Genomic DNA, 14675 nt, shown 5'->3' on the forward strand with positions numbered 1-14675 from the left:
TGGGATTTGGATTTTTTGAGGTGCAGCATGTCCCTTAATTCTGGGTTGGACATGGCCTTATACGTCAGACACAGGTCACCTCCGAGCAGGCGGTATACCACTGAGTAGAGCTGGAGTTTCTTTAACCGGGCAACATATGGCATCTGTTTGAGCCCTTTGATCCTCTTGGTGAGGTACTTTTGGGGTCTTTCCAGTTGCTGCAGGTGTTTGGTAAGGTACATCCCAAAAGGGGCATTGTACTCGATTGTGGACCTGATGAGGGATGAGTAAAGAGACACGATGACCTCCCCTAATCTAGATGTGAATCCCTTCATGATTAGGTGGGCCATATAAAATGTTTTTCTAACCACTTTGGCCACGTGGTTGTCAAATGAGAGATTGCTATCAACTTGGGTCCCCAGGTCCCTAATTACTTCTTCTGTACTTAATGGATTACCACCTATGTGGTAATTTGTGGGCACTTTGTTTTTGCCAAAGGGGATGACTATACACTTTTTGGCGTTTAGCTTGAGGCCATGGCTCTGGCACCAGTTGTCTGTTTCTATGAGGCCCTTTTGGAGGATGCTTGTGTCGGCTGGAGAGTCGATTATGGCACCCAGTTTGCAGTCATCTGCAAACTTGGTCAGCCACAGTCCTTCCGTGTTGGCCTGTACCTCTGAGAAATATATACCAAACAAGAGAGGTCCCAGGACTGAGCCTTGTGGGATGGCACTTGTAACTGGTTTGGAGTCTGACATGGCTCCAGCAATTCTAACCATGTGGGTTCTGTCCTTGAGCCAATTTGCAACCCATCTAGTGACATAGGGTTTTATATTTAAGCTGGTGAGCTTATCTATAATGCCCGAGTGGGGTATTGTATCGAAGGCTTTTGCGCGGTCCAGATAGGCTGTGTGGACCACCTTCCCTTCGTCAATGGCCTTAGTGACTGTTTCAAAGAAGTCAACCAGGTTTAAGAGGCAGGATCTGCCCTTAACAAAGCCGAACTGGGTAGGATCCAGTGTCTGTAGGTCCCCAATATCTTTATTTATGAGGTCCATGATGATCCTTTCCATAGCTTTGCAGACCAAGCTAGTCAGGCTTATGGGGCGATAGTTTCCAGGGTCCGTTGAGGCACCACCTTTGTGGAGAGGGACCACTGTTGCTGTACGCCACTCTTTGGGTACATATCCTGTAGTAAGGCTGAGATTGAACAGTAGTTTTATGTTTGGGTTTAGCTCTTCTTGGAGTTCATGTAGGACGCAGCCTGGGACACCGTCTGGTCCCATTGATGCTGTGTTTTTTGATTTGGAGAGAGCGGCTCCCACCTGAGCATCTGAGATGTCAGGGGGGCAGCACTCTGCTGGGATAGATATTTGCCCTTTTGGTGGGGAGGGGGGGGAGAAGTTTGCGCTGAACCCGTCAGCTAGGATGTTGGCAATGTCTGTGGGATCAGTGTATTTTTTGTCATTTTGGACTAATTCTGAGCATATCCGGGAATTCCCACCCAGGTTCCTAACATAACTAAAGAAAGCCTTGTGATTATCCTTAGTGCCCTGTGCAATTTTTCTCTCGAAGCTGGCCTTTGACGATTTTATGAGTGCCCTTAGTTTTTTGCTAATACTGATCAGAGATGCCTTCCCTTTTTGGGATTTTGCTCTATCATGTAGTAGCTTCCTGCTTCGATTGTATAGTTTGTTTATGGCTGGGGTCCACCAGACAGGTCGTCTGCCTTTGGAGGATTGGGTCTTGGTTTTATTTGGGATCGCATGATCCATGCATTCCTGAAGGTGTTCATAGAATGCATTTATAAAGGATTCTGCGGTCTGGGACGTATTTTCCACAGGCCCGGGGGCTTTGAAGGATTCCACCTCAGTTTTGAGGAGTGTGAAATTTGCTTTAGAGAAGTTTTTCACTGTGGTTTTCTGGGCAGGGGGTGGGGTCGGGATGTGAATATCCAGTGGGGTCGGGATGTGAATATCCAGTGAGATCAGTTTATGGTCTGATCTTACCAGTGAGGGATACACTTCTGGTCTGGAGCATAGAGTCTCCATGTTGGTGATGATCAGGTCCAGTATGTTTTTCCCTCTTGTGGGAGTGGTAACAAGTTGTTCCATAGCATTTGAGTTTATGAATTCTAGGAACCTTTGGGTAAGGGTGTTGGAGCTAGAGTAATGCTCCCAATCTATGTTTGGGTAGTTGAAGTCGCCCAATATAATGGTGTTCGGAGAGACCTTCATATTTTCCAGTGTTCTCAGGAAGGCCGAGTGGGGTTCCTGGGTTTGGGAGGGTGGTCTGTAGCAGGCTATAAACTGGAAGGCCGTTTTTTACCCACTGTTAGTTGCACATGGATAGTCTCTGATGCTTCGTGCTTTGCCACCAACCTGGAGGTGTGGGTATCTTTGATAAATATCGATACTCCCCCTCCTTTTGTGGTTCGATCCAAGTTTTGGGGCTGAAAAGCATGGTATGAGGTATAACCTGGTAGTGCTGGGGTGCTCTCGGGAGTCCTGAACCAGGTTTCTGTTACTGCACAGATATCTATGTTCTCCATGCTAAGGAGAGTTTCGAGTGTGTGCATCTTGAGGTTTAGACTTCTAGCATTGAGTAGCATTACTCTTAGTTTCTTATCCCTTGTGATACCTATGGAGGTGGGTTTGTCTTTTGAGCCTTGCCTAAAAAAGGCACTATGGGGATAGCAAGAGCCTTTGCCAATATCCGAAAGCCCAGGGGTGACAGGTGCAAGCCGTCCCTAGCAAAGCATCGTGGCTTGTCGTGCATATCATCCCAAGCTGACAGGCATTGGATCCCCTTTGAATGACACCAATACTTAAGCCAATTGTTGAAATTGATCATCTTGTCTTCATATTGTGGCATCATTCTTGGTGAGGGTAAGATGCTACTCAAGGTCAGGGTCATACCAGCCAGGGCTACATGCTCAGAGAGCTCCTCTATGTCTCTTTTCATGTAGTCCAGGGAGGTATGTCTCAGGTCATTCACACCAGCATGGACAATGACTGAGTCATATTTGTACTTGCCTTGGAGTGACCTGAGTGCTTGTGTTATGTGGCGGATCCTAGCGCCAGACAGGCTGCTCACCGTGACCTTCTCCTTGTTCAGCCTGGTGAGCGGAACGTCAGTGTGCCTGACGATAGAGTCACCTATTACAAGTGTATCAGGTGTGTTGTTTAGCCTTAAGGGCTGTGACTGTTCGGCACACTGGCTTTGTGAGATATGTGTTGCACGTGTTTTGTTTTGGGGTAGCGGTTGCTTGGGTGTCTGCTTTGGAGGTCTCTGCTGCTTAGGCAGATCTTTATTTAGAGCCTCCGAGTATGTTTTTGTGTGATTATGTGTTTGGTTTGCTGTTGTGGTAGGTCTATGTGAGACTGGAATTGTAGTGAGTGTGGTATCCTTCTCCTCCTGACTGGTTATGCCAGTACTGAGTTGAGAGAGCTTAGCCTCCAGTTTGGCTATATGGTTGCATCTCTCACATGTGTTGGAATTTGTTGGGAGAAGGAGAGGGTTGTCTGTGTACATGAGGCAGTTGTAACATTGCCTCAAGATTCCCATATTCACCAGCTGGACCGGAGAGGAGATTGACAACTGACCTTTGGACATGCTAGAATAATATTGGGAATTCCTTTATAATTGAAAACAAGGGCCAATGGGGAGTGAGGGTGTAGTGCTTTTAATTTTTAGTGCTGACTTATAATTGCTTTAGTGAGCAAGTGCCAGGTAACAAGTGCAATGTGTTACAGGTAACTTAAATGCAAAAACTACAAACAGTAACTTTCTTTCAAGCGAAGCAAGGAAATAAGTACAGCAAGCAATGCAGATATCACTAGGGATCCACAGAAGCGCTGAGAAGCGGCGTTTTAGGTGGAATTAGCGTTCCAGGGAAATAACAAGCATACAAACAAAGCTAGATTCAGCAGGCCTGGATCTAGTCTATGCTACAGCAAACAAGGTGTACCAATTTCAGTAAGATACAGTTCAAATATTCAGGCACTATAAACCTTTAACCAGAAATTCCCAGCTCAGAAGGGCAGAGTCCAGCCTCTCCTCCCACAAGAGTGCAGACCATGAACCTTCTTAATGTAAAATAACTGGCCTGAAGCCCAAGTGCTTAAACCAGAGCTAATACACTTTAAGAATAACAGACACTGAGCTCTCAGTCAGCAATTCCCAACTTAGAAGGATGAAAGCTACCTGTCCTGCCACCACAGTGCATGCCACAAAACTTCCTAATGTAGAACAACTGGACTGAAGCCCAAGTGCTTAATCCAAAAGACTTAGAATGATAGCTACACTTTAACCAAGTTACTACCAAGCAGTAATAAATACAACTGAATACTTTAAATAATGCCTGGATTAGTGCTCAAGTTATACAAACAAAGCTAGATTCAGCAGGCCTGGATCTACTCTATGCTACAGCAAACAAGGTGTACCAATTTCAGTAAGAAGAAATTCAGATATGCATGCACCATAAGCCTTCAACCAGAAATTCCCAGCTCAGAAGGGCAGAGTCCAGCCTCTCCTCCCACAAGAGTGCAGACCACGAAACCCTCTTAATGTAAAATAACTGGCCTGAAAGCCCAAGTGCTTAAACCAGAATTAATATACTTTTAGAATAACAGCCCTCAATCCTGTGTCTTGCTGTGAGCCAATCATTATTGTATCTCAGGTCATCAAATGTCTGGTACCCTAGTGGCAAAACTATCCAATAGCAACATACATCATTTGCAGTTTAATTATATGAGGCAGAGGCTGGTAAAAACAAGAAAAGCTGCAGCAGTGATTACCTACTATACCATTTGTGGTGCAATCTTATTATTATGGCAGTGGGATACAAGAGCTACAAATTATTTTTATGCTTCGTCAAGTTGTTCTGTGAATATATTTACATCATTTGCAGTTTAATTATTTAAGGCAGAGACTGATGAAAACAAGAAATGCTGTAGCAGTGATAACACTCTTTGTGGTGCATTATTTTAAGCTGAATCTGTGACCAGGCAGTAGTTTCTATAGAACAAGGAGCAAATGGCTAAGAATACTTCAGGAGGCATATAGTATGTTACTCTGAAAACCACATGGATACATGTATTAATTCGCTATACTCTGTAATACGCACATAATAGGAATTTATATGCAAGAGCACCAATGCTATTGCACTTATAAAACTGTATCATATGTGCTACTTGCTTCTGTGAAGTACTGCATATTGTTGAATGAACTGAATAATAATATGTTCTGGCAACCAAAGGAATTCAGTCCCTTCGATGCTATTGGGCAGCTACAGGACAAGAAAATTGTAGATTGGATATTTGAAGGCATAAATATGATTGGCTATAACAAGAAGCAGGATTTATGCTGTATGCAAATCATTAACTTTGTTGCTATTGGGTAGTTCTGCCACTAGGATACCAGACATTTGATACCTTGAGATACAATAATGATTGGCTCACAGCAAGGCGCAGGAAATATGCTGTATGCAAACTAATGAGTTTTCATTGGTTTTGACTATGTGTCTGGAACATTGGTTGATTAGTTCATTCTGTTGGTTTATTCTGTCTTTAAATTCAGGGTGAGCACAGCTAAGACATATGATCTGATGAAGGCTAGTAAGCCAAAAGTGCTTATCAGGGAATTTTACTGTGCTCCTGTTTTTGTTGTTTTTACTGAAGATTAAAGTTTGTTTTTAATATTATTTTACAGCTGTGGTGGAACCGAGGATTTTTTCCTACTACATTTCTACATTTGTGCTCGGAGCCTTCAGCAATACAGCTACATTTTCTTCATTTTAACACACATCTGGAACTTGGGCAGTTTTCCTTCCTCTTAAATAAGTGCATTCTGTCTCTTGTAAACTCCTGCAGCATTTCTTTGGATAACACACTCCTTCTCGTGTATGATAATCCATCTCTTGTGCAGATTTACATTGTCGGTGATCCAAATAGTCTAACCCACTTAACTCCTGACTCCTTTTCATTTTAACCAATTGTTTATACTTCAGAGACTATAAAGAAAAAAAGAGAGAGAGAATATTTGACACCTAAGTTTTCAAGTTTGCCTTTTCTGAATACGTTTTGTATCAAGTTGATTAGACGTCTTTGTGTTTGCCTTGAATTACCTTGGACAGGTGTTTTAATGGCTTTCTGCTATGCAGGAGTGTTTTTTTTTTTATCTCTTAGTGATTTATATAAATTCCTCCATAACAATTGTTTTAGATTTCCCACATCGTTAACTTATGCATGCAGTAAGTCTGTGTCTCTCATTTTTTTTTAAACAAGAAGCATTTTTAATAAATTATCACACATGACATAGGCAGTCATACATTTATGCAAATGAAAACAAACCATGTTGACCTAGTCTTAATTGTGCCCGCATTATACATCATAAAACATACTGGCATAATTTTAGTTGCAGACATTATACTTCACATATAATGTACCCGATCGTTGTCAAGCATTACATAGCTTATTTAAATGCTGCCTTCTTTTAAACCTCATTCCTCCCCTGTATGTATCCTTCCCAAAATTACCATTTTTTTTCTATGTAATTTGCTCCTACCCTTTTCTAATGATCACACTTCAGTTGTTTTATCTCTGTTATTGTATTCACTACGTCTAGTACAGTTGGTTTATACTTTGATTTCCATTTTCTAGTAATTGCTTTTTTGGCAGCTACCATAAATAGACTGAGCAAGGCCTTACTATGTCTAGGCAATTCTGATTCTTTATCATAGCTCGGAAAAATCATTTCCCTAGGTAAACCAGTTTGCTCACCCAGTATCTCTGACAGAGTAGTCTGCAGGGAATCTTTAAAGTGTGTCAGCTTATTACACTCCCAGAAAATATGTTCCAACATTTGCTGTCTACCTATAGAAAAAATTCTCTGGAGTCTACTTTAAGTATAAAAAAAGGTCTTGTATTATTTCAGCAAACGCTTAAAATAGCGAACACTGTTTAATCAACTCAATAAAGTCGAAATTCCAAAATCTCGAACACATGGAACAGCACTTTTTTCCCCAGGGAAAAAAATCACTGGGACTTGTTTGGGACTTTGCCATTTCCTCCACTGTAGTGCGATCCCAGAGTTGGTATATTTAAGGGGGGGGGGTCAGGGGCAAAGGCCCCCTCTTTATTTTTGTGTTTGAATATTTTTTCTCAATGGAGCAGCGATCCCCCCCGGGAAAAAAATTGCTTTCCCTTGTGTTCAGGATTTAGGGATTTCGACTTTATTGGGTCAATTAAACAGTGTTCGCTATTTTAAGCATTCTCTGAAATAATATAGACCCTATAAAAATACCTATGTAAACATTCCCAAGCAAAAATCCTAAATCTTGTGTGTGTGTGTGTGTGTGTGTGTGTGTGTGTGTGTGTGTGTGTGTGTGTGTGTGTGTGTGTGTGTGTATATATATATATATATATATATATATATATATATATATATATATATATATATATATATATATATATATATATATATATATATATATATATATATATGCACAGATATATACCCCCCATTGTTTCTTTGTGAATTGCTTATCCAATTTCTCTTCCCAGTGCTTTCTAACCTCCTCTGATTGATTCTTATAGTTATCATGCAATATTTTATATGCTGTATTAATTATTCCTTTTTTAACAGCATCTTCTCTTCTAGATTCTACTCAAACCTCTACCAGTGCTGTTTTTTCATTTAGAACTTACCCCCCCCCATTTCTTTCTGTTTGCGTATGCTCTAATATCAAGTCTTGATAGGGAAGGCAGTCTCTAACCTGGAGTCAAAATAAATTCATAACATCTTCCTATTCTATTCCTTTTCCCGGTCTAGTTATTTGCCAGTTTTTCTCTAGTAAATTCCAGACCCCTCTTGCCTATTGTCTGTATACCTAATTGCAGTCTTCCCTGTCGGCAGAATCTTCTTTCTCCATTCTCATGTTGGCTTGGATCTTAGAATACTTGCTACTTTATGAAAATAATATTCTGTATGATTGTTATTCTCCTTAAAGATCTGTATCCAAAATCCCAGCCTGTAATTGTTTCTTGAGATTCCAGTCTCTTCTTGTTTCTTGAGCAGTAAGTCTGTCTCTTTGTTCCTTGTTCACATGTCTTGAATCCATTTACAGGTGACAAGGGTTGATTTTAGTTATTAGGTTTATAATTGTAATTTGTGTCAGTTTGCATGCAAAAACTGTGTCTGATTAATGTGTTTAAACTGTTAAACATATGCTTTATTTTGGTTTAAGCCTGTTGAATTTAATAATGTATTGGCCTTTGTTTATTTTTTCTTTAACGTCCCTTCTATTAGATATAACCTTTAAATAATGTTTTATTATGAGCTATTATAATTTATGATAATTGACTGCAGTAGTCCCCTCTTGGCATCATGGCCTTATAATTATGGAGGGATTTGAGTGGGTACCTTCATGGTCAGTGGAGCTTATTGTCTGCAGTTTTATGCCTCTGATAGGGTCAACCTTTGCAGATTGGTATGAGAGGAGGAGCCAGACAGACAACAGTCCAGCATACCCCCAAAAGGAGTCCTTTAAAGAAAACAAGAACCTTAAACAGAACAGGATACAGGGACCTAGAACTTGGGCTGATATTCATCAGCAAGTTCCTGGTAACCAGTTTACCCTTGTAACTTGGACTGACTTGGCCCAAAAAAGGTGAATGGGGCTGGCATGTGGCCTTATTGCTTGCGAGGTGAATTGTGCGTCATCTGCATTGCCAGTAAAGTAGTAAAGAGGGCAGAATGTATTTAGAGGGAGTAGAACTTAGCAGTAGAGACTGGCTTGTTAGTACACAGACTCAAAGTAAGAAGCGGGTCTCCTAGCAAGTTCGTTGTTAAGTGAAACATCATAATCATCTGTTAAAGTAATACAAATTTCAGTGACTGCATGTTTAGATTAACCAGTTCTAGGCAGACTGTTTAATGGAGAAGCTTATCTTAGAGGAAGTCCAACAGTTGTTGGTTGAATTGCATGAAGGTAAATCATCTGTCCCAGTGGACTTGTCTGTAAAAATATATCTTGAAGGTAAGGAAATGTTTTTGAATAATTTCACACTCTTGGCTAACTATATTTTTAATTCAGCCTCCCATCCTGTAGGTAGGTAGTAGTTACTGTCATCCTAAAATCTGGTAAGACAGTCTTCAATTAGACTCACACTGCTCAATATCTGTTTTCAGGATCTATTTCAAGACCTTGAGTCCCAAGTGCGCAAACACCACCTTCTCAAAGCCAGGGATTTGAGCATCATGCTGCTTATGTAGGCTGTCTCTCATGATCAAACTCAAATATGATTTTGGGCAAACAGTTGCAGCACCTTACCAGACCACATTATCTGAGTTTCAATTATGTAAATGCAGCAGCCTTGGGGAGTGGGATTTTAAGGTTAGGGAGCTGGAAGCAAGTTTTAAGATTAGGAAGCAGAAAGGGAGTTTTTGGTTTAAGGAGTAGGAAGGGAGTTTTATTGTTAGGACGTGATTGGGGAATTTAGGGATGGGGGTGGAGTTTTAGGTTTCAGTAATGATTAGAAACTTTAAGGTTGGAGGAGTGGCATTTTAGGGCAAATGAGTGATGACTCTGGGAATTGGGTAGGAGTTTTAGGATTAGAGTTCAGGTTCTTTTAGGGTTACACAATTTTATAGGGTCACTTGCTGGGAGGACTACTTAGAAACGTGTGATTGGACTAGTGGGAGTTTGAGCACTTGTTTTTCAAGCAAGTGGCAATAAGCAAGTGTGACATGAATTACTAGCATGTAAGCACTTAAAGTAAACACCTTTCTCAACTATGCTTATAAACTTTTTGCTGCACTCTTAGCTAAAATATTGGCCAGAATACTTCTCTTTTTGATTTAAGTTGACAGTAAATAATTAGGGGTGAAGTTAATTGCACTGAAGGGTGGATTGTCCCCTAAGCCAAAGCCTTCTCTCTCTTTTTCTGTTTCCTCTTGTGAATACAGAAAGGTAATGCCCTTTTAATGAGAGGATACAAATAGTTAGATTTTAATACAAATCAGGTGCAGAATCTCCATGAGTCACACAATGAATGCAAGCTGCTAGTCTTATTAATGATGCATGTTTAGTTTAAAACAAGAACAGTAATCATGCATTACTGGTGGGGAAGGGAAACAAAAAGCTTGGGTTATCAAATCTGCGCAAGTGGCACAACTTATCCTCTTGTCTCTTCCATAAAGTAGATGGAATTAAAGCTACTTAACAAGTACTGAATTTTTTGCAGGTGTGAAATACTTTGTTTTTAAATTGGGTAGCAGTTTTTTTTTCTGGATTAATGCAGGTGTTCTTCACCTTTCAGTAAAACCAGCTCATGTTCCTTTCCAGGCCTGTGTGTAGTTCTGTAATTTGCAGAATAGCTTTCACTGTTTTCTGTCTCCTTGACACTGCTTGTAGTAACTTTTTAAATATATTGCTTCCAAAAATAAAGTTTCACCGGCTTTATTTGCTGTGTTTGTTTAATAATCACAGAGTACGGACAGTGGCTGAACTGGATCAGCGTTATATTTTGGTGCCAGAGAAAGTGAAGGATGCATACCTTGTACATTTAATCCAGACATTTCAAGACCAGCACAGTGACTGGTCAGTCATCATCTTCACCAACACCTGCAAGTAAGTTTACAGGAAGATAGCTTTACGATTTTTGTTAAATCCGATTCTTTTTCATTTATAACCTTATTTTCCTGTCACTAATAGGCATAAGATGACCACCCACAAACTGTATGGGACTCTATTGTGATAGTGATACGTCTGAGTTTGTAGATGTTCAGCGAGACAAAAGGTGTGTTGTCTCATGAGTATGCAGACCAGGCATACCGTGTTTTATACAAACACATAGTACATTTACTGCAGAACATCCGTACATTTTTTCTGTACTTGCTGAGGTAGATACCAGACCATTTGCAGTGTTGATCTGTTTAGAGAACCCATCTGGTTAGTATTCAGGTCAGCCAATGAGAGAAGGAATTCTTTTTTCTTTGAGGTGGAAGATATTTGTGTTCCCTCGTAGCTGATTACCTGGTAGAGTGTTTCTAATAGAAGGTTCCTACCAAGGTGTTGGATCATGATTATATTTAGGTCTGCTTGTCACTGTATACCATACTCTACATATATGGGTAGCAAGTCTCATTTGTGATATCTAGATATACCTTTCTGTCACTGTATGGTGAGAGGAACCTTATATGATGGCACTGTGACACTTGCTATCAGCATATGCATAGTGGGGGCCTTTATATTACTGCTCATTGTGTTGTGACTGTATGAATAGCAGGGCCTTTTGTGGTAACAAGGTATACAATGCTCTTACTCTGTGGGTAGTGGGGCTTTCTGCAGTGTTGCTTTACACCATGTTGTGACTTTATGCACAACAGGACCTTCTGTACAACAGGACTTTCTGTAACATCAGTGAACACAATGCTTTCTGTTGATAGTGGGGCCTTCTGTAGTATTGCCAATGCCAAAAGGCATACACTGAGAGTATAAATGATGGGGTCTTCTTCTCTATTACTGATGTACAACATGTATTTTGTGGAAGAGAGAACCTGTTCTTCTGTGATGTCACTGCAAACTATAGTTTATAGACAGTACAACCTTTTCTGATGCTATTGTTTGCTCTTTTATGGCTATCCTGGCCTCCTGTGATGTCATGTGAGACCACAGGAAGTTGTGGACGATAAACTAGTTAGTAAAGCAAATAGAGAGAAAGGGTAGGCAAGTGTTTTTTGTCTGTATAATTTATATATATTTTTTTGCCTGTGCAATATTCTTATATTTTCCTTGAAAATAACATATCATTTAAAATGTTATCTTGGTTGCAATGTCTTTTATTTTTACATTTGTATTGCATATATATATATATATATATATATATATATATATATATATATATACATGTGTGTGTGCAACATTTTATTTTGGTATACAGATATTGCCAAGTTCTGAACATGATGCTGCGGGAATTTAATTTTCCATCAGTTGCTCTTCACTCAATGATGAAACAGGTAAGTGGTTACAAATGCTATTCCGAATACTGTCCTTTTATAATCTGGTCACAGTCTTGCCTCACATTGAATTATTTTTTGTTTTATATTAGTTCCATCAGCCATGTTTTACCAAGACTTGTCCCTAGTGCTTAGAGATTTACAGTGAATTACTCTCGAGTAATGACTTAAATTAGTTGAAGTTAGTTATTTTTTTCTGTGCACTAAGTGAGTAGAATGAGACTTTTGGGACTTTCCAAGGGAAGGAAGGCTTACTTTTATACTGGCAGGGAGTGTTTTGTTTCAGTCCTTGCATCATGGATGCTCTTTAGGTGAAGACATGTTATATTGTCATCGTAGGTGCCAGGGAGGGTCCAGTCTGTCTTTGCACCTCATGCAGCATTGCCATTTGTGACTGTTGAAGTGTTACTTTCATAGTGAAACAGCTCAGAAGCTGTCCTTTGAGGAGAGCACAGACTAGGATGGTGACCCATTCTTTATTGGACTATAGACCAGCAACCTGGGCTTTAGCATTCCAAGCCATTATCATGGGCAGGAAAGTTGACAGTCATATAAAGCAGATGTACACATTATGTTTAAGGTAACTGAGACCATCCCTAGGGACTTTTCCAGGGCAAACTTATTTCAGCGTGTAGATGTCCTATGCAAAATTTCTAACAATATCCTGCAAATGGACCCAGCTGGGAGGGCAGATGCATTCAACCTCTGACTTGTACCAGAACTTAAACAACTGCATAGAAAGTCACTAACTGTCTTCTTATAAATATATTGATAAATTCAGGAGTGCACCTCTCTGGTAGAACTCACATTAATAATCTCAGTAACATAAGAAGGAAAATAATGCAATGCCTATCCTCGTACCTCAAGACTGCACTGAAACATGCCAGCGTGGAACTAAAGAGCACAATTTAAAAATATAAAGTGTGGCTCTTTTACAGACCTAGGTAATTATAAGTCCGACAACCTCAACTGTCTTGTAAGCAAAGCCATGGAATGTATCCTAGCAGAACTCATTGATGCAGACATTGGCAACTTATCTGATTTAGACCCCATTTTGGTTTTGTGAAGGGCATGTCCTGTCTACTGAATCTAGTAAGCTTCTTTGAAAAGGTTACAGTGCCTGTGGGCAGTGGTCACTCCATACATGCTGCTTATGTCAACCTGTTCAAGGAATTTGACACTATCCCCCACGCTAGTATTATTGAAAAATAAGGCAAACTTAATGTAAACCTCTGTCTGATGGATTGCAGATTGGCAATCCAACAGATCCCAAGTTGTGAAATTTGCTGTTGCCCTCTCTGAATGTAAAATTGTAACTAGTGTCATACTACAGGGATCAGTTCTGGGCAAGCTCCTGTTTGACATTTGTTTTGCAGACATCCAAGCTAATATCCTATAAGTGTGGTTGACTAATTTCTGCTGGTAACTGCAAGTTGGGCACAGTATTCTCTCATCCACTGATGGTAAATAACTTCAGCGGGGGCTAGAATATACACATACCTGTACCAAAAATGGTCTCAAACAAAATTAAAAAAAAAATACATCATAGTAACACTTAGCAAAAATCTGCTCTCACCTCGTATATTATAAGTCGTACTCCTTGTTAGACGGATATAGTTATAAGAGACCTGGTTATTTATGCATACAGCTCTTTTCATTCCATCATGTTTCTGCCAAAGTCAGTAAACTGTTTTTAGCCCAGTTAATTTCCAATGTAATATCTTCAAGATCCATTATGTCATTGTACTACTATAGTCTTCCGTTATCAGACCTGCCTTCAAATACAGTGTTCCCTTTGGAGTCATTCAACTGGAAAGGCCCCAAAGATTTCTAATCAAGAAAATGAAAAGTCATAAATCCTTTTATTATCTCACTAGATTAGCAATATTCTGCTTACCAGCTGCTCCAAGGTGACTTGTGGTATGGGTTCAAATAGAGATGATGTGCAACTACATACATGAATACTGGCAGGCTGATCTTATAAAGCTGCACAGTGGAAACTTCTATTCAGAATAACTCCTGTATATAGTAAGTGAGATGAATAGCTTTTTTCATCAGAATGGCTGCTTTCACTTTCACTTTATTAACATAGAGTGTGTGTGTGTGTGTGTGTGTGTGTGTGTGTGTGTGTGTGTGTGTGTGTGTGTATATATATATATATATATATATATATATATATATATATATATATATAGACTCAGTTTAGAAGCTCGAAATACTGAAATATCGAAATTCAGTATTTCGTGCCCATAAAGTGGAATCCTGAAAAGAACGAAAACTTAGAAGCGCGAAATTCAAAGCCTCGCATACCGGAGATTTTGAATTAGCGCTTCTGGTGTTTTACTGTTATGGATTCAGGTAAGTGTTTATGTGTTAAGGGTTTTGGGTAGGGGTTGTGGTGTGTGTTAGTGTGTTCTGTTGCTGTGATGTGTGTGTGCAAGGAGAATGTTGCTTGTGTGGTGGTGTTTTGTGTGTTTTTGTATGTAGTGCGACCTTGGAGTTAGAATATTTAAGTAGGGGGGAGAGGGTGGTGCAGCCCCCCACATGGGGGTGTGTGCAGGGGGGGGCTCTCCCCCATACTTTTATGTAGGACAGAGCTTGTGTTTGTGTGTGGGAAGGAAGGTGTGTGTTTGTGTACAGCAGAAGCGCTAATTCAAAATCTCCGGTATGCGAGA

At 40.0% G+C, this 14675-nt stretch overlaps 1 protein-coding gene across 1 annotated transcript in view; it reads left to right on the plus strand.

Annotated features, from left to right (window-relative positions):
• The window catches only part of DDX49 (DEAD-box helicase 49), a 341216-nt gene that overhangs the window by 149131 nt on the left and 177410 nt on the right, over nt 1-14675 (plus strand). The window contains exons 6-7 of the mRNA XM_044053852.1: nt 10472-10612; nt 11925-12000. Of these exons, the coding sequence (XP_043909787.1) occupies nt 10472-10612; nt 11925-12000 (217 nt within the window). The remainder of the gene's footprint in view (nt 1-10471; nt 10613-11924; nt 12001-14675) is intronic.

Source organism: Protopterus annectens, chromosome 13.part0 (assembly GCF_019279795.1).
Source record: "Protopterus annectens isolate FY-2018-M chromosome 13.part0, PAN1.0, whole genome shotgun sequence".
Classification (NCBI taxonomy): Eukaryota; Metazoa; Chordata; order Ceratodontiformes; family Protopteridae; genus Protopterus; species Protopterus annectens.